The sequence below is a fragment of the Pseudophryne corroboree genome, chromosome 11 (genome assembly GCF_028390025.1).
Source record: "Pseudophryne corroboree isolate aPseCor3 chromosome 11, aPseCor3.hap2, whole genome shotgun sequence".
Classification (NCBI taxonomy): Eukaryota; Metazoa; Chordata; class Amphibia; order Anura; family Myobatrachidae; genus Pseudophryne; species Pseudophryne corroboree.
Window position 1 is genome coordinate 185,266,402 of NC_086454.1, and position 22,347 is coordinate 185,288,748.

At 47.1% G+C, this 22,347-nt stretch overlaps 1 protein-coding gene across 3 annotated transcripts in view; it reads right to left on the minus strand.

The window, feature by feature from the left end:
• The window catches only part of RCE1 (Ras converting CAAX endopeptidase 1), an 86,888-nt gene that overhangs the window by 23,259 nt on the left and 41,282 nt on the right, over positions 1-22,347 (minus strand). For all 3 annotated transcript variants that reach the window (XM_063945147.1, XM_063945146.1, XM_063945148.1), the window contains 2 exons: positions 16,246-16,317; positions 16,042-16,104 (listed from right to left, as the gene is read on the minus strand). In XM_063945147.1, the coding sequence (XP_063801217.1) occupies positions 16,042-16,104; positions 16,246-16,317 (135 nt within the window). The remainder of the gene's footprint in view (positions 1-16,041; positions 16,105-16,245; positions 16,318-22,347) is intronic.

Genomic DNA, 22,347 nt, shown 5'->3' on the forward strand with positions numbered 1-22,347 from the left:
TGACTCTTATAGGGACGAAAGGACTGAAGCTGAAAAGACGGTGTCTTTTTCTGCAGAGATGTGACTTAGGGTAAAAACGGTGGATTTTCCAGCAGTTGCCCTGGCCACCAGGTCCGATGGACCGACCCCAAATAACTCCTCTTCCTTTATACGGCAATACACCTTTGTGCCGTTTGGAATCTGCATCACCTGACCACTGTCGTGTCCATAAACCTCTTCTGGCAGATATGGACATCGCACTTACTCTTGATGCCAGAGTGCAAATATCCCTCTGTGCATCTCGCATATATAGAAATACATCCTTTAAATGCTCTATAGTCAATAAAATACTGTCCCTGTCAAGGGTATCAATATTTTTAGTCAGGGAATCCGACCAAGCCACCCCAGCTCTGCACATCCAGGCTGAGGCGATCGCTGGTCGCAGTATAACACCAGTATGTGTGTATATACTTTTTATGATATTTTTCCAGCCTCCTGTCAGCTGGCTCCTTGAGGACGGCCCTATCTATAGACGGTACCGCCACTTGTTCTGATAAGCGTGTGAGCGCCTTATCCACCCTAAGGGGTGTTTCCCAACGCGCCCTAACTTCTGTCGGGAAAGGGTATACCGCCCATATTTTCTATCGGGGGGAACCCACGCATCATCACACACTTCATTTAATTTATCTGATTCAGGAAAAATAAGAATTTACTTACCGATAATTCTATTTCTCGGAGTCCGTAGTGGATGCTGGGGTTCCTGAAAGGACCATGGGGAATAGCGGCTCCGCAGGAGACAGGGCACAAAAGTAAAGCTTTTACAGGTCAGGTGGTGTGTACTGGCTCCTCCCCCTATGACCCTCCTCCAGACTCCAGTTAGGTACTGTGCCCGGACGAGCGTACACAATAAGGGAGGATTTTGAATCCCGGGTAAGACTCATACCAGCCACACCAATCACACCGTACAACTTGTGATCTAAACCCAGTTAACAGTATGATAACAGAGGAGCCTCTGAAAGATGGCTTCCTAAACAATAACCCGAATTAGTTAACAATAACTATGTACAAGTATTGCAGATAATCCGCACTTGGGATGGGCGCCCAGCATCCACTACGGACTCCGAGAAATAGAATTATCGGTAAGTAAATTCTTATTTTCTCTATCGTCCTAAGTGGATGCTGGGGTTCCTGAAAGGACCATGGGGATTATACCAAAGCTCCCAAACGGGCGGGAGAGTGCGGATGACTCTGCAGCACCGAATGAGAGAACTCCAGGTCCTCCTTTGCCAGGGTATCAAATTTGCAAAAATTTACAAACGTGTTCTCCCCTGACCACGTAGCTGCTCGGCAGAGTTGTAATGCCGAGACCCCTCGGGCAGCCGCCCAAGATGAGCCCACCTTCCTTGCGGAATGGGCCTTAACAGATTTAGGCTGTGGCAGGCCTGCCACAGAATGTACAAGTTGAATTTTGTTACAAATCCAACGAGCAATCGACTGCTTAGAAGCAGGTGCACCCAACTTGTTGGGTGCATACAGTATAAACAGCGAGTCAGATTTTCTGACTCCAGCCGTCCTTTAAATGTATATTTTTAAGGCTCTGACAACGTCCAACAACTTGGAGTCCTTCAAGTCGTCTGTAGCCGCAGGCACTACAATAGGCTGGTTCAGGTGAAACGCTGATACCACCTTAGGGAGAAAATGCGGACGCGTCCGCAGCTCTGCCCTATGTCGAATGGAAAATTAAATAAGTGCTTTTATAAAACAAAGCCGCCAGTTCAGATACTCTCCCGGCCGAAGCCAGGGCCAGTAACATAGTCACTTTCCATGTGAGATATTTCAAATCCACATTCTTTAGTGGTTCAAACCAATTGGATTTGAGGAAATCTAAAACTACATTTAGATCCCACGGTGCCACCTTAGGCACCACAGGAGGCTGTATATGCAGTACTCCTTTGATAAAAATCTGGACCTCAGGGACCGAGGCCAATTCTTTTTGGAAGAATATTGATAGGGCCGAAATTTGAACCTTAATAGATCCCAATTTGAGACCCATAGACAATCCTGATTGCAGGAAATGTAGGAAAACGACCCAGTTGAAATTCCTCCATCGGAGCACTCCGCTGCTCGCACCACGCAACATATTTTCGCCCAATACGGCGATAATGCTTCGCGGTGACTTCCTACCTTGCCTTTATCAAGGTAGGAATGACTTCTTCTGGAATGCCTTTTCCTTTTAGGATCTGGCATTCAAACGCCATGCCGTCAAACGCAGCCGCGGTAAGTCTTGAAAAAGACAAGGACCCTGCTGAAGCAGGTCCCTTCTCAGAAGTAGAGGCCACGGATCGTCCGTGACCATCTCTTGAAGTTCCGGGTACCAAGTCCTTCTTGGCCAATCCGGAGCCACTAGTCTTACTCCTCTTTGCCGTATAATCCTCAATACCTTTGGTATGAGAGGCAGAGGAGGAAACACATATACCAACTGGTACACCCAAGGTGTTACCAGCGCGTCCACAGCTATTGCCTGCGGATCTCTTGACCTGGCGCAATACCTGTCCAGTGTTTTGTTGAGGCGAGACGCCATCATGTCCACCATTGGTTTTACCCAACGGTTTAATAGCCTGTGGAAAACTTCTGGATGAAGTCCCCACTCTCCCGGGTGAAGGTCGTGTCTGCTGAGGAAGTCTGCTTCCCAGTTGTCCACGCCCGGGATGAATACTGCTGACAGTGCTATCACGTGATTCTCCGCCCAGCGAAGGATCCTGGCAGCTTCTGCCATTGCCCTCCTGCTTCTTGTGCCGCCCTGTCTGTTTACATGGGCGACTGCCGTGATGTTGTCCGACTGGATCAACACCGGTCTTCCTTGAAGCAGAGGTTCCGCCTGGCTTAGAGCATTGTAGATTGCTCTTAGTTCCAGAATGCTTATGTGAAGAGACTTTTTCAGGCTCGACCACACTCCCTGGAAATTTTTTCCCTGTGTGACTGCTCCCCAGCCTCTCAGGCTGGCATCCGTGGTCACCAGGATCCAATCCTGCATGCCGAATCTGCGGCCCTCCAATAGATGAGCCTCCAGCAACCACCACAGAAGGGATACCCTTGTCCTCGGCGACAGGGTTATCCGCAGGTGCATCTGAAGATGCGACCCTGACCATTTGTCCAGCAGATCCCTTTTCATGGAATCTGCCGAAAGGGATTGCTTCGTAAGAAGCTACCATTTTTTCCCAGGACTCTTGTGCATTGATGTACAGACACCTTTCCTGGTTTTAGGAGGTTCCTGACCAGGTCAGATAACTCCTTGGCTTTTTCTTCGGGAAGAAAAACCTTTTTCTGAACTGTGTCCAGAATCATCCCCAGGAACAGCAGACGAGTTGTCGGCATTAATTGGGATTTTGGAATATTCAGAATCCATCCGTGCTGCTTTAGCACCTCTTGAGATAGTGCTAAACCCATCTCTAGCTGTTCTCTGGACCTTGCCCTTATTAGGAGATCGTCCAAGTATGGGATAATTAATACGCCTTTTCTTCGAAGAAGAAATATTATCTCGGCCATTACCTTTGTAAAGACCCGAGGTGCCGTGGACAAACCAAACGGCAGCGTCTGAAACTGATAGTGACAGTTTTGTACAACGAACCTGAGGTACCCCTGGTGTGAGGGGTAATTGGAACGTGGAGATACGCATCCTTGATGTCCAAGGATACCATAAAGTCCCCTTCTTCCAGGTTCGCTATCACTGCTCTGAGTGACTCCATCTTGAACTTGAACTTCTTTATGTACAGGTTCAAGGACTTCAGATTTAGAATAGGCCTTACCGAGCCATCCGGCTTCGGTACCACAAAAAGAGTGGAATAATACCCCTTCCCTTGTTGTAGAAGAGGTACCTTGACTATCACCTGCTGAGAATACAGCTTGTGAATGGCTTCCAAAACCGTCTCCCTTTCTGAGGGGGACGTTGGTAAAGCAGACTTCAGGAAACGGCGAGGTGGCTCTGTCTCTAATTTCAACCTGTACCCCTGAGATATTATCTGCAGGATCCAGGGATTTACCTGCGAGTGAGCCCACTGCGCGCTGTAATTCTTGAGACGACCGCCTACCGCCCCCGAGTCCGCTTGCGAAGCCCCAGCGTCATGCTGAGGCTTTTGTAGAAGCCGGGGAGGGCTTCTGTTCCTGGGAAGGAGCTGCCTGTTGCTGTCTCTTCCCTCGTCCTCTGCCTCGTGGCAGATATGAATAGCCCTTTGCTCTCTTATTTTTAAAGGAACGAAAGGGCTGCGGTTGAAAGGTCGGTGCCTTTTTCTGTTGGAGAGTGACTTGAGGTAGAAAGGTGGATTTCCCGGCCGTAGCCGTGGCCACCAAATCCGATAGACCGACCCCAAATAACTCCTCTACGCATCGCCTGTCCACTGTCGTGTCCATAAAGCTCTTCTGGCCGAAATGGACATAGCACTTACCCGTGATGCCAGTGTGCAGATATCTCTCTGTGCATCACGCATATAAAGAAATGCATCCTTTATTTGTTCTAACGACAGTAAAATATTGTCCCTGTCCAGGGTATCAATATTTTCGATCAGGGACTCTGACCAAACTACCCCAGCACTGCACATCCAGGCAGTCGCAATAGCTGGTCGTAGTATAACACCTGCATGTGTGTATATACCTTTTTGGATATTTTCCATCCTCCTATCTGATGGATCTTTAAGTGCGGCCGTCTCAGGAGAGGGTAACGCCACTTGTTTTGATAAGCGTGTTAGCGCTTTGTCCACCCTAGGAGGTGTTTCCCAGCGCTCCCTAACCTCTGGCGGGAAAGGGTATAAAGCCAATAACTTCTTTGAAATTAGCAGTTTTTTATCGGGGCACCCCACGCTTCATCACACACGTCATTTAATTCTTCTGATTCGGTAAAAACTACTGGTAGTTTTTTCACACCCCACATAATACCCTGTTTAGTGGTACCTGTAGTATCAGCTAAATGTAACATCTCCTTTATTGCCAAAATCATATAACGTGTGGCCCTACTGGAAAATACGGTTGATTCGTCACCTTCACCACCGGAATCAGTGCCTGTGTCTGGGTCTGTGTCGACCGACTGAGGCAAGGGGCGTTTTACAGCCCCTGACGGTGTTTGAGGCGCCTGGACAGGCACTAATTGAGTGTCCGGCCGCCTCATGTCGGCAAACGACTGCTTAAGCGAGTTGACGCTATCCCGTAATTCCACAAATAAAGGCATCCATTCTGGTGTCGACCCCCTAGGAGGTGACATCCTCATATTTGGCAATTGCTCCGCCTCCACACCAATAACGTCCTCATACATGTCGACACACACGTACCGACACACAGCAGACACCCAGGGAATGCTCTATACGAAGACAGGACCCACTAGCCCTTTGGGGAGACAGAGGGAGAGTCTGCCAGCACACACCAAAAAGCGCTATATATGACAGGGATAGCCTTATGATTAAGTGCTCCCTTATAGCTGCTTTTATATTAATATATATATAGCCATTTATTTTGCCCCCCCTCTCTGTTATACCCTGTTTCTGTAGTGCAGTGCAGGGGAGAGACCTGGGAGCCTTCCTGACCAGCGGAGCTGTGACAGAAAATGGCGCCGTGTGCTGAGGAGATTGGCCCCGCCCCTTTTCCGGCGGGCTCGTCTCCCGCTATTTAGTACATTTAGGCAGGGGTAAATATCTCCATATAGCCTCTGGGGCTATATGTGAGGTATTTTTAGCCTTTTTAAAGGTTTTCATTTGCCTCCCAGGGCGCCCCCCCCCCAGCGCCCTGCACCCTCAGTGACTGCCGTGTGAAGTGTGCTGAGAGGAAAATGGCGCACAGCTGCAGTGCTGTGCGCTACCTTAAGAAGACTGCAGGAGTCTTCAGCCGCCGATTCTGGACCTCTTCTTGCTTCAGCATCTGTGAGGGGGCCGGCGGCGTGGCTCCGGTGACCATCCAGGCTGTACCTGTGATCGTCCCTCTGGAGCTTCATGTCCAGTAGCCAAGAAGCCAATCCATCCTGCACGCAGGTGAGTTCACTTCTTCTCCCCTCTGTCCCTCGTTGCAGTGATCCTGTTGCCAGCAGGAATCACTGTAAAATAAAAAACCTAAGCTAAACTCTCTAAACAGCTCTTTATGAGAGCCACCTAGAATTGCACCCTTCTCGGCCGGGCACAAAAATCTAACTGGAGTCTGGAGGAGGGTCATAGGGGGAGGAGCCAGTACACACCACCTGACCTGTAAAAGCTTTACTTTTGTGCCCTGTCTCCTGCGGAGCCGCTATTCCCCATGGTCCTTTCAGGAACCCCAGCATCCACTTAGGACGATAGAGAAAACTACGGTAGTTTTTTCACATCCCACATAATACCCTCTTTTGTGGTACTTGTAGTATCAGAAATATGTAACACCTCCTTCATTGCCCTTAACGTGTGGCCCTAATAAGGAATACGTTTGTTTATTCACCGTCGACACTGGATTCAGTGTCCCTGTCTGTGTCTGTGTCGACCGACTAAAGTAAACGGGCGTTTTAAAACCCCTGACGGTGTTTTTGAGACGTCTGGACCGGTACTAATTGTTTGTCGGCCGTCTCATGTCGTCAACCGACCTTGGCGCGTGTTGACATTATCACGTAATTCCCTAAAATAAGCCATCCATTCCGGTGTCGACTCCCTAGAGAGTGACATCACCATTACAGGCAATTGCTCCGCCTCCTCACCAACATCGTCCTCATACATGTCGACACACACGTACCGACACACAGCACACACACAGGGAATGCTCTGATAGAGGACAGGACCCACTAGCCCTTTGGAGAGACAGAGGGAGAGTTTGCCAGCACACACCAAAAACGCTATAATTATATAGGGACAACCTTATATAAGTGTTTTCCCTTATAGCATCTTTTTTATATATTTCTAACGCCAAATTAGTGCCCCCCCTCTCTGTTTTAACCCTGTTTCTGTAGTGCAGTGCAGGGGAGAGCCTGGGAGCCTTCCCTCCAGCCTTTCTGTGAGGGAAAATGGCGCTGTGTGCTGAGGAGATAGACCCCGCCCCTTTTTCGGCGGCCTCGTCTCCCGCTCTTAACGGATTCTGGCAGGGGTTAAATATCTCCATATAGCCCCCGGAGGCTATATGTGAGGTATTTTTAGCCAAAAAAGGTTTTCATTTGCCTCCCAGGGCGCCCCCCTCCCAGCGCCCTGCACCCTCAGTGACTGCCGTGTGAAGTGTGCTGAGAGGAAAATGGCGCACAGCTGCAGTGCTGTGCGCTACCTTAAGAAGACTGAGGAGTCTTCTGCCGCCGATTCTGGACCTCTTCTCGTTTCAGCATCTGCAAGGGGGCCGGCGGCGAGGCTCCGGTGACCATCCAGGCTGTACCTGTGATCGTCCCTCTGGAGCTAATGTCCAGTAGCCAAGAAGCCAATCCATCCTGCACGCAGGTGAGTTCACTTCTTCTCCCCTAAGTCCCTCGTTGCAGTGATCCTGTTGCCAGCAGGACTCACTGTAAAATAAAAAACCTAAGCTAAACTTTTCTAAGCAGCTCTTTAGGAGAGCCACCTAGATTGCACCCTTCTCGGCCGGGCACAAAAATCTAACTGAGGCTTGGAGGAGGGTCATAGGGGGAGGAGCCAGTGCACACCACCTGATCCTAAAGCTTTACTTTTTGTGCCCTGTCTCCTGCGGAGCCGCTATTCCCCATGGTCCTTTCAGGAACCCCAGCATCCACTAGGACGATAGAGAAATGCCAATACAACCTTCGGAAAAAACTGCTGACGTGTCCGAAGCTCAGCTCTATCTTCATGGAAGATCAAGTATGGGCTTTTACATGACAAAGCCCCCAACTCCGACACACGTCTAGCAGAAGCTAAGGCCAACAAAGTGACAGCCTTCCACGTGAGAAACGTGACCTCAACCTCCTGTAGAGGCTCAAACCAGTACGACTGGAGGAACTGCAACACCACGTTAAGATCCCAGGGCGCCGTAGGCGGTACAAAGGGGAGGTTGGATGTGCAGAACTCCCTTCAAAAAAGTCTGAACGTCAGGGATGCAGCCAACTGTTTCTGGAAGAAAATGGATAGGGCCGAAATCTGGATTGTTACGGATCCTAACCTCAGGCCCATATCCACACCTGCTTGCAGGAAGAGGAGAAACCGTTCCATTTGAAACTCCACTGTAGGAAACTTCTTGGACTCACACCAAGACACATTTTTTTCCAAATACGATGGTAAAATGTTTAGATGTTACTCCTTTCCTAGCCGGACCATTGTTTGCATCACCAACGCTTTTTCCTCTGGAAGAAACTCCACCTGCACTTCCGTGTCAGGGATCATTCCCAGAAAGGATAACCTCCTGGTTGGTTCCAAATGTGATTTTGGAAGATTCAGGATCCAACCGTGTTCCCTGCGTAGATGGGTCGTGAGAACTATGGACTGTAACAGCATCTCCTTGGACGATGCCTTTATCAGCAGATCGTCCAGATATGGAATTATGTTCACCCCGCCTGCAGAGGAGAACCATCATTTCCGCCATCACCTTGGTGATTACCCTCTGTGCTGTGGAGAGGCCGAATGACAGGGCCTGGAATTGAAAATGACAGTCCAACATTGCCAATCGGATAAGCTTGATGTGGCGGCCAAATCAAAATGTGGAGGTACGCATCCTTGATATCCAGGGATACCAGGAATTCCCCCTCCTCCAGACCTGATATCATCGCCCTTAGAGACTCCATTTTGAACTTGAAATCCCTCAGGAAGGGGTTTAACGATTTTACGTTCAGAATGTGCCTGACTGAACCATCCGATCTCGGTACCACAAAAATGTTCGAATAGTAACCTTTGTTTTGTATATGGGGAGGAACTGGTACAATAACCCATGCCTCCACCAACTTCTGGATTGCTTCCTGTAGGATAGCCATGTCTGCCAGCAAAGCTGGCAAGCCTGATTTGAAAAACCAGTGAGGAGGGAGATCTTGAAAATCCAGCCTGTACCCCTGGGACACAACATCTTGCACCCAGGGATCCAGGCCAGACGACACCCAGACGTGACTGAAATGCCTGAGTCTCGCCCCCACCTCCAGGCCGCACGGTCCACCGTCATTTACCCCAAGTAGGTTTCTGTTCCTGGGAACCCGCCGCAGCAGGTTTCTTGGATTTTGCCCGACCTCCTCTAAAGGTGGTGTTAGACGGCTTGGCCTTTCTTGCTTTGGCAGGCCGAAAGGACTGAGATGCAACTGAAGAAAAGTGTTTCTTCGTAGCAGGTGCAGCTGAGGGAAGAAAAGGAGACTTACCCGCTGTAGTCGTGGAAATCCACACATCCAACACTTCCCCAAAGAGAGCCTCACCTGTGTAGGGTAGGGTCTCCACACCTCTCCTGGATTCCGCGTCGGCAGACCACTGGCGCAGCCAAAGTCCCCTACGAGCTGAGACAGACATGGAAGATATCCCTGCAGCCATGGAACCCAGGTCTTTCAAGGATTCTACCATAAATAATGCAGAATCCTGAATGTTAAGTAAAAACAATTCAACGTCACTTTTATCCATTGTATCCAAATCTTCAAGTAATGTGCCTGACCACTTTACTATAGCTTTGGAAATCCATGCACAGGCAATAGTAGGAAGTAGTATCGCCATGAAGCCGTGTATATGGATTTGAGCGTAGTGTCAATTTTGCGATCAGCCGGCTCTTTTAAGGTGGTAGATCCTGGAACAGGTAAAACCACCTTTCATGAGAGTCTGGACACAGACGCGTCAACTATGGGTGGGTTTTCCCATTTTTTCCTATCCTCGTCAGGGAAGGGGAAAGCAACCAGAACCCTTTCAGGGATCTGGAATTTGAGAAAGCATGGGAAAACCCAGAGAAAACAAATATAGCATTTAGGGGGTCAGTCCGAGTTGATCGCTGGCTAGCAGTTTTTAGCAGCCGTGCAAACACTATGTCGCCTCCCACTGGGAGTGTATTTTAGCTTAGTAGAAGTGCGAACGAAAGGATCGCACAGTGGCCACAAAGTTTTTTTTGTGCAGTTTTAGAGTAGCTCAATACCTACTCAGCGCTTGCGATGACTTCAGACTGTTCAGTTCCTGTTTTGACGTCACAAACGCCCTGCGTTCGCCCAGCCACGCCTGCGTTTTTCCTGGCACGCCTGCGTTTTTTCGAACACTCCCTGAAAACGCAGAAATGCCCACTTCATATCAATCACTCTGCGGCCAGCAGTGCAACTGAAAAGCTTCGCTAGACCCTGTGTGAAACCACATCGGCCGTTGTAAAAGTACTTTGCGCGTGGGCATTGCGCTTCATACGCATGGGTAGAAGTGCCTTTTTTTGCCTCATCGCTGCAGAGCGAATGAAAGCAGCTAGCGATCAACTCTGAATGACCCCCTTAATTCTTTAGACGCAGGGAAGGGTAGCGAGGCTTTCTTATCGTCAGTGAAGTAAGCCTCCTGAACCTGTTCAGGTGTTGTATCCGCAATATTCAACACATCTCTAATAGCCTCGGTCATCAACTGCACCCCTTTTGCAAGAGATGCGGCCCCCTTCCCCCAGCACATCCCCCTCACAGTCTGCCATTTCAGAATCGGTATCCGTGTCATCTTGCATAATCTGGGCAAGAGCACGTTTGTGGGAACATACAGTAGAGGGTCCTGAGGTAACCGAACTGGACCAAACTGCCATAGAGTTCTGTAAAACCTGAGTTGCAGATTCATTCTGTGCAACCATAGTAGAAATCTGAGAAATGATAGTTTTAATAGAGGATAACCATTCAGGCTCCCTGCTGGTATCTGCGCTAAAACAGTGCAATCCAGATTACATGGAATGGAATCCTCCTGAGAGGACATATCCTCTGCAGCATATGACACAGAGTACCTGGACATAGCTTAATGGAAACCACAGACACTCCACACACACACACACACACACACACACACACACACAGTTTCACCCCCAAGAATGGCAAGAGAGACACAGAGATAGCAGCCAACCCACACACAGCGCTTTTAAGGTATAGGGAGACCCCCAACCAGCGCTGACTGTGCACCTTAATAGGTTACACAGTCTGTACAACACCCTGTTACCGTAAGAGATAGCTGGAGTTGATTTGGAGGGACAGCTCTCGCTGATAGCGCTTCTGCAGGCAGGAAAATGGCGCTGAACGCTGCTGGGTCCGCTCAGAGAAGAAGCTCCACCCCTTCATGGCGCTGTCTTCCCGCTCTTCTGAAGATTATACTGGCCTGAGGAATTGTGCTGGCAGCGATCCTGGGACCCTGACAGGCTTGGAGGTCAGTGTAGGCGCTGGCTCAGGGCGCCACTCACAGCGCCGCACTATGTACCGCTGAGCCCCGGAGCACAGTTAGTACTGAGCTCCATGCCCTGTTGCCGCCATCTTCACACCAGACCCCTGCTTGCTAGGGGGGCCGGTGACTAACTCGCCACTGATCTTCTGGCTTTGTAAGGGGGTGGCGGCATGCTGCCGGAGTGAGCGATCCCGTGGGGCAGGGGAATAATCGATCCCCTCAGGAGCTCAGTGTCCTGTCAGCGGAGATAGTGGCTGATACCCCGCAGGGCGGATACTACTCCCCCCCCTTAGTCCCACGAAGCAGGGAGGCTGTTGCCAGCAGCCTCCCTGTAAAATAATAAACTCTAAAAAAAAACTTTTACCAGAGAAGCTTTGTAGAGCACCCCTAGCTGTGACCGACTCCTCCTAAACGGAGTCTGGTAGGAGGTGCATAGAGGGAGGAGCCAGCCCACACTCAAACTCTTACAGTGCCAATGGCTCCTAGTGGACCAGTCTATACCACATGGTACTAATGTGGACCCCAGCATCCTCTACGGACTACGAGAAAAGGATTTACCGGTAGGTAACCAAAATCCTATTTTTTCTTGTTCTGAGACCAAATTGGTCCTTCCGGCCTATACTGGTGGTAGACAATCGAACTCTATTTTGTAACCTTTGAACACTACATTTCGGATCCACCCATCTGTGGATGTCTGAAACCATGCCAAGTGAAACGTTTGAAGGCGTGCTCCCACAACTGAAGATCCGAGATGGGCTGGAAGCCCATCAAGCCACTGGCTTGTCTGCAGACTGTGTCCCGACGACGGTTACTGGTTTGTTGAAAACCACGTGCTCTACCACGTCTACTCTGTATGGTTGTTCCTCTAGAACGGCATCAAAAGGACTGAGGTCTAAAAGATTTAAATGCCGGTCCAGCGTATTTACGTTTAGAAACTGGCGTGGGCAATGGCAGGAAAACAGATTTTTTTCCCCAGTAGCCTGCGAAATCCATTTATCCAATTAAGAACCAAATAACATCTCGCCAGTGTAAGGCAACGCTTCTATTCCTCATTGCTAAGAACGCAGCTAAAGCGCCTGTCGTGCTGCAACTAGTGAAGCTGAAAGCAGAGAACAAACCTGGCTGACGTCCATAGAAGCCAAACCTAAATACTCCGCAGATTCACATATGTGATCAGCAAGAAGTATAAGCTGGTCTAAGGGAAGATCCTGTTGTAGGCCCAACTTGAGCTGAGTTGACCATGCAACGACAGCCTTGTTAACCCAAACCTCAACCAAAGCAGGTCTAAGCAACACCCCTACTGCTGTATACATTGACTTTAGCATAGCCTTTAGCTTACTCTCTGACGGGTCTTTAAGAGTCGTATCAGCAGGGACTGGAATGGTTCACTTTTTTGAAAGTTTTGACACTGGGGAATCCACAGCTGGTGGGTTCTCCCATTTAGTCGTCATAAATTGTGGAAAACGGGTAGTTAGACAGAAACCGTCTAGGCACTGCAAACCGTTTATCTGGATGCTTCCAAGCTTCCAGTTAACTGTTTATTATAATAATAATTTTATTTATATAGCGCTCCTTTCTCCAATAGGACTCAAGGCGCTTAACAGATACATAGCATAATATAGTACATAAAATAATGAAGTATAGAAAAGCTTTTCATAAAATACAGAAGCATGTAGATACTAAAGGGACTTTATGGAAATGCTTGAGTAAACAGGAAAGTCTTGAGTCTACTTTTGAAGTCACTATCTGACTCCTGGCCCAATTCACCTTTCTCATGTTCCTCTTGCGAAATAAGGTCTGACATTGAATCGTCTGAAAGCAACACCGCTGAAACCGGTACATTATGAGACAAACTATGAACACTTTTAGGAATAGAGGCAGATCTGGACTTTTGTAAAATCTGCAAAGTCCTTGACATATCCTGAGCCCACTCTGGTAGCACAGATGGTATTAACCTACCCTCAGATCTAGAGGTTTCACGCTCCTTTCGCGCAGCAGCCAACTCTGATTGTAAATCAGTCATCACACCTGCCATCATCGCCCAAGGCGGATCAGGGTAGAGGTTTGTATTAGTCTCTGTATCGACAAGACACACTTTGCAGGTGGTAGTTCCATGAGGTAACATATTCTGACAGACATCGCAGACAAGCTGCTTTTTTGATTTTGCATTAGCTTTACTCATTATGTACACAGACAGACAGTATACAGATAAAGACAAGTCCCACGACTCAGTAAAAATGTATTTAAGGTGTGTATAGCCCAGAAGTGCAGTGCACCTTGTACACACTATGGGGGTCATTCCGACCCGATCGCTCGCTGCAGTTTCTCGCAGCGCAGCTATCGGGTCAGAACTGCGCATCCACCGCCGCATGCCAGCCGTCGTTGCCTATCGATCGCCTCTGAGGCAGAGACGGTCGCTGGGCCAGAGGGGGCTGGATGGCGGCGTTAAGCCGCCGTTTAGGGGGAGCGGTCTGGCCAACGCAGGCGTGGCCGGACCGTTGGGGGGGGGGGGGGGGGGGAGGCTGCGGCGACTGCGTGACGCCGCTGCGGGCCGGGGAGTGACGAGTAGCTCCCGGCCAGCACGCTAAAGCTGCGCTGGTCGGGAGCTACTCTTGAAGTGCAAAGACATCACCGCTGTGCGATGCCTTTGCACTTCTGCAGGGGGGGGGGGGGCAATGACATGCGTGGCGGACTAGCTCTGTGCTGCCCCCCCCCCCCCCCCCCCCCCACATGTCAATGTGCATGATCGTAGCTGTGCTAAATTTAGCACAGCTACGATCAACTCAGAATGACCCCCTAAAATCTGTGAAATATGCTGTACAGAATTCCTACTAACACACCTGCTCCCCCAGTGGCCGAGTGTTGTAGGACCGCAGAAAACTTCCTGTAAGAAGCAGGGAGTTAAAATGGCGTCCAGCCATGTGCTTTTATCCTATACAGTACTTGTTATGAATAATAAAGCCAAATTGTCAGGTTATACTAATCACAGTTACAACAGATTATGTATAAACCTCTGTAATATAAACCTCCTATGCATATATTATGGGCTTAATAACCAGATATCAGGGACTGTCATTACTAATAGCCATAATGTGTGCAAACCTCCCTAGAGCCATGGTGCTGCGGGTATAATCATCCCCCCTCTGCCCCCGCAATCTCCCCCTCTGCAGCGTCTCTGCTCGTAGCGCTGGCAGACCGCAGCAGCAGTGAGAGCTGTCCGCGGTTTGAGTAAGGGCTGAGCCGCAGCAGCGCTACTATCTGGAAGCAGTCCGTGGTAGTGCTCACCCCTCTCCCGCTGTGATCAAAGCTAGCGGGAGGGAGCTGGAGAGCAGAGGGAGCCGGGCAGTGGCGTGGCTGTCCGCGGCTGGGCTGAGTAGCGGTAAGCAGGGGCTTGGTGCACTAAGGTATTAAAAATGCACACAGCGGGGTGTGCCCCGATCCCCCAGTAAACAGCAGCAAAATAGCAGCGGCAATGTGAGCTGCCTGCCTGCTCATTTCCTGATGACAGTGGAGCCTATGAAGGGGCGTCTTCTGTAAGCTCTGTCCAGCTCCTTGATGCAGCCCTAGGCTGAAATCAGCTCTGCTGATTGTGGTCTATGGCGGGGCTCCTCTCCTGAGCACTGACAAGCCAACTGCTACACTCCCGCAGCCTCTACAATCCCGGACCCAAGCTTCTTAAGAAACTGGGAAGGGATTGAGTGTAAAAATAAAAATATCTAGTCAAAAATAGAAGTAAACTGTGGAGAATCCTCCACGTGTGTCTATCCCGGCTGAGGCACAGAAAAACACTGAGGTACCTTGGGAGTATGGAGGGGGTGGAGGGTTACTAAATTAAATATTTAAAATCTCCATATCCCAAGAGTACTCCAGTGCCCCCTGTGGATTCAAACAAAAAGGATTTATCTGGTAAGCCCTAGTGGATGAAAAAGAAATTTAGCTTAGATTACGATAGGTCTTATTTTATTACCAGCAGATACAATATAAACTGAATCTCAATAGCCCAACCCAATAGCATTTATTAGTAAGCTACAGTTTAGTATGACCAAATACATAGGGAATATTCTCTGGATTTTCTGCGTCAATGTAGAAGCACTCCGGCATTATCACATTGTGCAAACACTGTTCAATTATGAGTGCAGTTCTATATTATGGGACCAAGAATCAAATAAAAGGTTTCTATGCCTTTGCTACATGTGGCAGCAGTCACTGACCACAATGGCTGCGAGTCACTGTAGCATGTGATTCCCTCAGGAATAAATCAATTAAAGCAGGACACTGGTACAAACGATTTCTTACATCAAATTGGGGAGGAAAATAAAAACTAACCTTTTTAATTTAATAGCTTTCAAGATCACATTGTTATCCTATATAGTTTTAGCATTTGGACTGCTTTAAATAAGGCTTGCTATTTATTTAAAAACTGGTTTACATGGTTTGGCCAGAAAATAATCAACAGTATACATATGCATCGTGTTAGGGACCGTTGAGCCCCATGTTAAAATGCATTATGAACACGCATGAGTTCCGGATGACTAGACATGCACATTGCTTTAATTTCTATTTATTTTTTTGAGCGAGAGGGAGGGGAATTAAGTATAGACAATGAGAGAATGCATTTAATAAAATTGTTAACCATGATGTGAGCAACAGCAACACGTGCACAGGTGGGAATACAACCTGTCAGTATATAAAACATACTGTAAATAGCCAAAATGGAATCCTTATCTGTGCCCAAATGAATTCCAAAATGCAAAGTTTTCTAAACTATTGTTGGATCAAGACAAAATGTTCTTACCTGTTCTTATGAAGATAAACGCTGTGTATGCTCCAAACACTGCAGTGTATGAAAACTGAAACGCTACAAAAAAAATAAAAAAATGGCTAAATTGTTCAAACACAACAATAAAAGAAGAGTGAATAATAGAGATAAACCATACGGAAAAAATTCAGAGATATAAACAAACCAAAAACATAATAAACAAAATGTATTGTTACACACCAGCTGACAGGAAAATGTTCACAATAGTTCCCTGTCGAAACCTTAGCTGCTCAATGACGTGATGAAAATGGGCTGGAAAAGAATTAGGAGACAGTTAGTGGACAATTCTCTAGCAGTAAACAAGAGTAAACAGGAAAATCCCCCACTACATAATAAAAGCAAAGATATCTAAGAATACAGTATTCTTGTTATAGGACTTTCCCCAGCATTTTTTATGCAGGTGTCAGTTTACAGAGATCACTACATAGTACAGTTTTCACGCCCCCCCCCCCCCCCATTATCCCTTTATCTTCTTCTAGAGCTCTCCTATCAATATACGGCCTTTACAATACAATATAAAGCAGCATGGCCTAACAGCATGGTTTGTATGTGACATTTTGGTAACATGGTATGCGTTTAGCATACCGCCCGTCGGGATCCCATCTGCCTCAATACAGATGCCGGGATCCCAACGGAGGTACTATACGGCTGCCGGAATACCGGCGAGGTAGGAGATTCCCTCTCTATGGGTGTCCATGACACCCATTGAGCGAGAATAGAACGCGTGACGAGCCTGCAAGGTGCTTTGTTGCTCTCTCCCCACTCCGGCATTCTAGCTCCCGGGATGCCGATGTCGGTATACTGACATTCGGCATTCCGTGGGTCGGAATCACACACAGTTACCGGTAAGAGAGACATCTCTGCGGCTGTAATCTACATCCGGAGACACCCAAATTAACTCCTACACAAATTATAATAAATCATATTTTAATTATGCAAAAAATATTTTGAAGTTACAATCACTTTAAACATTAAAGAAGAGATCTGATGTCAACATTAACGTATGTTTTAGTGTAAATTAGCGTAAATATGCAAGTCGACAGTGCCCAATAAAAAAATTTTTTTTAAAAAGAAGTGTTTACGCCGATGTATTTATGCAGATTAAACTGCAACTTAAACTCACAATTTATTATTGTAGCGATGGGATGGGGGAGTCCAAGTACAGTAAGGGTGTGAAATTCTGGTAATTGTGACTGAGGCAGACCCAGAGAGGTTAGCTACTGTTGTTTAGCTGACTGGCCACTGAACCAGACAGTGCTTTTGGTACTTTTAATATCAAATTTTGTGGGTATATATTTTACCAAGAAAATTGGTGCTCAAAAGGAAGATTACATATAAAGATTATATGCTAAAAGTCTTTAAAAAATTGTTTATAAATGGGACAGTTGCAGATCATTCACAATGCACAAACTGAAGGAGTTGGGAGTATCAGATGTATACAGGACATAAACCTGACACAAACACCACTGGTGCAAAGCTAGACACATTTTGAGATGAGTCCAGCAGAGATTATCTGTGTGAACTGCTATTTGACAAACTTTTTTTTTTTAAATGACACATACGTCAAACTCAGCATCAGCTTCAGGAAGTCTGCTGGGCATGGGAACAAACTGCATAATCAAAACAGAAAAAAACCCTATATTGGGGTAAATGCAACAGCTTGCAAGCTGTCGCGGGAGCTGGACTTTGTGCGAGAATGCCCATATTTTTAAAGTGGCAATCATAGACAAGGCAAAACGAGGTAGGTTTTGCCTTGTAAAATGATTAGCACTTCAAAAAAAAAAAAAAAAACACGAGACCAGAGGTATTTTGGGATGGGACTGAAGTCTAAACACAGAATTCATTATGTTTCATATAAACCTTTTACTCACAGCATGAAGTTTGATTTTAGAAGACATCTGAAATAATTCTGTGCAGTAAACATCAACAAGCAAACGTACCACTATCTCAGTTATGCAGATAAAAATTCAATAAAAAGAACCAGATATCCTGGAGAATGGAGGGAGTGATCAGCCGGTGGCACGGCACTGTGCACTAGCAAAACACAGTATAGCCAGTATAAGGACCACGTCCCAGCGAAAATCAGGGGAGGTGACATAGGGAAGAAATTGCTACAATTAGAAAGCAAATGGATTTTTCAGCATGAAACGCTGACACCCAGGGGTCGGAATGACTCTTTGGGATTGCAGTGTTTCCTTTAAGCCTTATTTTGACTGGTTACCAGATGGGAATTTAGTATAATAGAGATTTAACATCATAATATAATACAGGAGCATACATTATAATAACATTTATTGAAAAAAAACTTTTTTCCTCTACATAATGATTTAATTACAGAGTAACAGCAAGTCCATTTCTCTACATGTTACACTGTTTATTCAGAGTAACCATTTTTTGAAACTTTGTAACTAAAGTTTTAACTTTGTATTTGTTCGTCCGGTCGCATAACAGTGTCCGGAGAGGGAACGACGACGACATCCAGGTGAGGCCAATCCGGCAAGTACGTGTCTGTATGTTAGGGTATTTAATGAGCCCGAAATGTACAAAAAAAATAAAAAGCACTTTTTTTGTATTATGGAAAATCTCCGAGTGGAACCAATCTGCATGCCTACATCGGGATACCAATCCCCTGGAGGGCACCGGAGCATGTAACAGCATAAAACCAGTGACTAGTACCGGGTACTTACTTCCAGTGTGTGGTATGTCTGTGTCTGTCTGTCTCTGTAACACAATTACCCAACTGCACTAGGACAAATAAACAGCATCACCTTTTGAAGAGCCCCCCCCCACTAGTAAGGGCTCATAGATAAAACACAAAACACAGTTCTGAGGGCGCTAATGTTGAAAACTGTATATCTAACAATATTTCCTATGATGTTATTGTAAACATAAAAACAATGTAATAGATGCAAATAAAATTTATTTACAATTCCGCACAGGAAAGCACATATACATAAATTTATAATTGCATGGGAAATTGTTCCAGTTGAATGGAGCAGATTGTTTTGCCGAAAAGTTGTCCAAATGGTGATACAGATATCAAAAAGACACACAGAACCCAACGCGTTTCGTCCCAAAGGACTTCTTCAGGGTAAAAATCAATAATTATGGAAAACATGATGTACAGAGAAAAGGTCAATAGGAGTGCCGGTTTGGAACAATCTGAAAACATTATTTTCCCACATGGAAAAATCAATAAAAACCATCAATTTAAAATTTAATAGATAATTCTGCAAGAAAAAATCCTTAGAAGGAACTGCTATATATGATCACCAACGATTATGTTGGGTCAAGAAAATGGGTAAATGTAAGGAACACTACTGAACTTATACTGGTTCCACTAGATGGTACAATGGCATTCACCGAACCAGCAAAGAGTTCAAAAGTAGAATCTATTTATATCTATATTATGTGGAAGTGACACGGTTAGTGCCAGAGCCGATGCAGGTGCTGAACGGAGCAGGCAGTGGGAGCTTGAGCTGCCGCTCCAAGTATAAGGTATGTAAGGGTGGCTGATTGTGAGAAGAAGCGGAGTGGGCAGCGGAACAGAGAGCTGCCGCTCCGTGTGCGCGCTGTGTGGAGCAGCGTGTGCGGACACAGGAAGTCTCTTGCCTGATTGGGTGCTGGAGTGCAGGTGAGGAGCGGGCAGTGGTAAACTGAGCTGCCCCAACGTGGGCATTTGCGGACACAGGGAGACACTGAAGGAACGTCACCAGGAGTGCCGGGAACAGTGGCGTGTGAGAACGGTGGACTGTGCAGGGGACAGAATGGAGGTGCACGGATACCAGAGCCTGAACCACAGGTACTGCAGGACGGCTAAAGCCGACCCTTTGAAAAGTGAAAAAGTTCGGAGGTACTGCGGTGCCGCAGGAGAGGGCCTCCTCAGATAAGTATTAACTTACCTATTTTATCGTAATGCTGTATATTACATATGTGATTGTTTTTCTTCTTTTGTTTTCTCCCCATGCCCTTAATTTGTATTGCCAAAAACTGTTCTGTAACTTTTCTGACATTATTATTGTTTTTCCTCACAGCTAGGCAATAGTACAATGTATAGCATAGGTTGTGTTGTTTACTGAAGGTAACAGGGAGTTAGCGTTTAAAAAAAAGAAAAAAAAAATAAGATTTTAAACCTACCGGTAAATCTTTTTCTTGTAGTCCGTAGAGGATGCTGGGGACTCCGTAAGGACCATGGGGATAGACGGGCTCCGCAGGAGACATGGGCACTTTAAGAAAGACTTTGACTCTGGGTGTGCACTGGCTCCTCCTTCTATGCCCCTCCTTCAGACCTCAGTTAGAGAAACTGTGCCCAGAGGAGACTGACAGTACGTGGAAAGGATTTTAGTTAATCCAAGGGCAAGATTCATACCAGCCACACTGTATAACTTGTGATATACTATATAGTTAAGAGTATGAAAAAAAAAAAAACATATCATCGCTCCAAAACCGATGAAACTATCACATAACCCTTATGTAAGCAATAACTATATACACAAGTCTTGCAGAAGTAGTCCGCACTTGGGACGGGCGCCCAGCATCCTCTACGGACTACGAGAAAAAGATTTACCGGTAGGTTTAAAATCTTATTTTCTCCAACGTCCTAGAGGATGCTGGGGACTCCGTAAGGACCATGGGGATTATACCAAAGCTCCCAAACGGGCGGGAGAGTGCGGATGACTCTGCAGCACCGATTGAGCAAATAGGAGGTCCTCCTCAGCCAGGGTATCAAACTTATAGAACTTTGCAAAGGTGTTTGACCCCGACCAAGTAGCAGCTCGGCACAGCTGTAGTGCCGAGACCCCTCGGGCAGCCGCCCAAGACGAGCCCAGCTTCCTAGTGGAATGGGCCTTAACCGATTTCGGTAACGGCAATCCTGCCGTAGAATGCGCCTGCTGAATCGTGTTACAGATCCAGTGAGCAATAGTCTGCTTTGAAGCAGGGCCGCCAACCTTGTTGGCTGCATACAGGACAAACAGTGCTTCTGTTTTTCGGATCCTAGCCGTTCTGGCCACGTAAATTTTCAAAGCCCTGACCACATCCAGGGACGCGGAATCCTCCAAGTCACGTGTAGCCACAGGCACGACAATAGGTTGTTCATTTGAAAGGATGAGACCACCTTAGGTAGGAATTGAGGACGGGTCCGCAATTCCGCTCTATCCATATGGAAAACCAGATAGGGGCTTTTATGTGATAAAGCCGCCAATTCCGAAACTCGCCTAGCCGAAGCCAAAGCTAACAACATGACCACCTTCCAAGTGAGATATTTCAACTCCACTGTTTTAAGTGGTTCAAACCAATGTGACTTAAGGAAACTCAACACCACGTTAAGGTCCCAAGGCGCCACCGGGGGTACAAAAGGAGGCTGAATATGCAGTACTTCCTTCACAAAAGTCTGTACTTCAGGTAAAGAGGCCTATTCCTTTTGAAAGAAAATGGATAGGGCCGAAATCTGAACTTTAATGGAGCCTAATTTTAGGCCCAAATTCACTCCAGTTTGTAGGAAGTGAAGAAAACGGCCTAGATGGAATTCTTCCGTAGGAGCATTCCTGGCCTCACACCAAGAAACATATTTACGCCATATTCTGTGATAATGTTTAGATGTCACATCCTTCCTAGCCTTTATTAACGTAGGAATAACCTCATCCGGAATACCTTTTTCCGCTAGGATCCGGCGTTCAACCGCCATGCCGTCAAACGCAGCCGCGGTAAGTCTTGGAACAGACAGGGACCTTGTTGTAACAGGTCCTGCCTTAGAGGAAGAGGCCACGGATCTTCTGTGAGCATTTCCTGCAGATCCGGATACCAGGTCCTTCGTGGCCAATCCGGAACAATAAGTATTGTTCTCACTCCTCTTTTTCTTATTATCCTCAACACCTTGGGTATGAGAGGAAGAGGAGGAAACACAAAGACCGACTGGAACACCCACGGTGTCACTAGGGCGTACACAGCTACCGCCTGAGGGTCTCTTGACCTGGCGCAATACCTTTGTAGCTTTTTGTTGAGATGGAACGCCATCATGTCTATTTGGGGCAGTCCCCAACGACTTGCAATCTGCGCGAAGACTTCTTGATGAAGTCCCCACTCTCCCGGATGCAGGTCGTGTCTGCTGAGGAAGTCTGCTTCCCAGTTGTCCACTCCCGGAATGAACACTGCTGACAGTGCACTTACATGATTCTCCACCAAGCGAAGAATTCTGGTGGCTTCCACCATTGCCACCCTGCTCCTTGTGCCGCCTTGGCGGTTTACATGAGCTACTGCGGTGACGTTGTCTGACTGGATCAG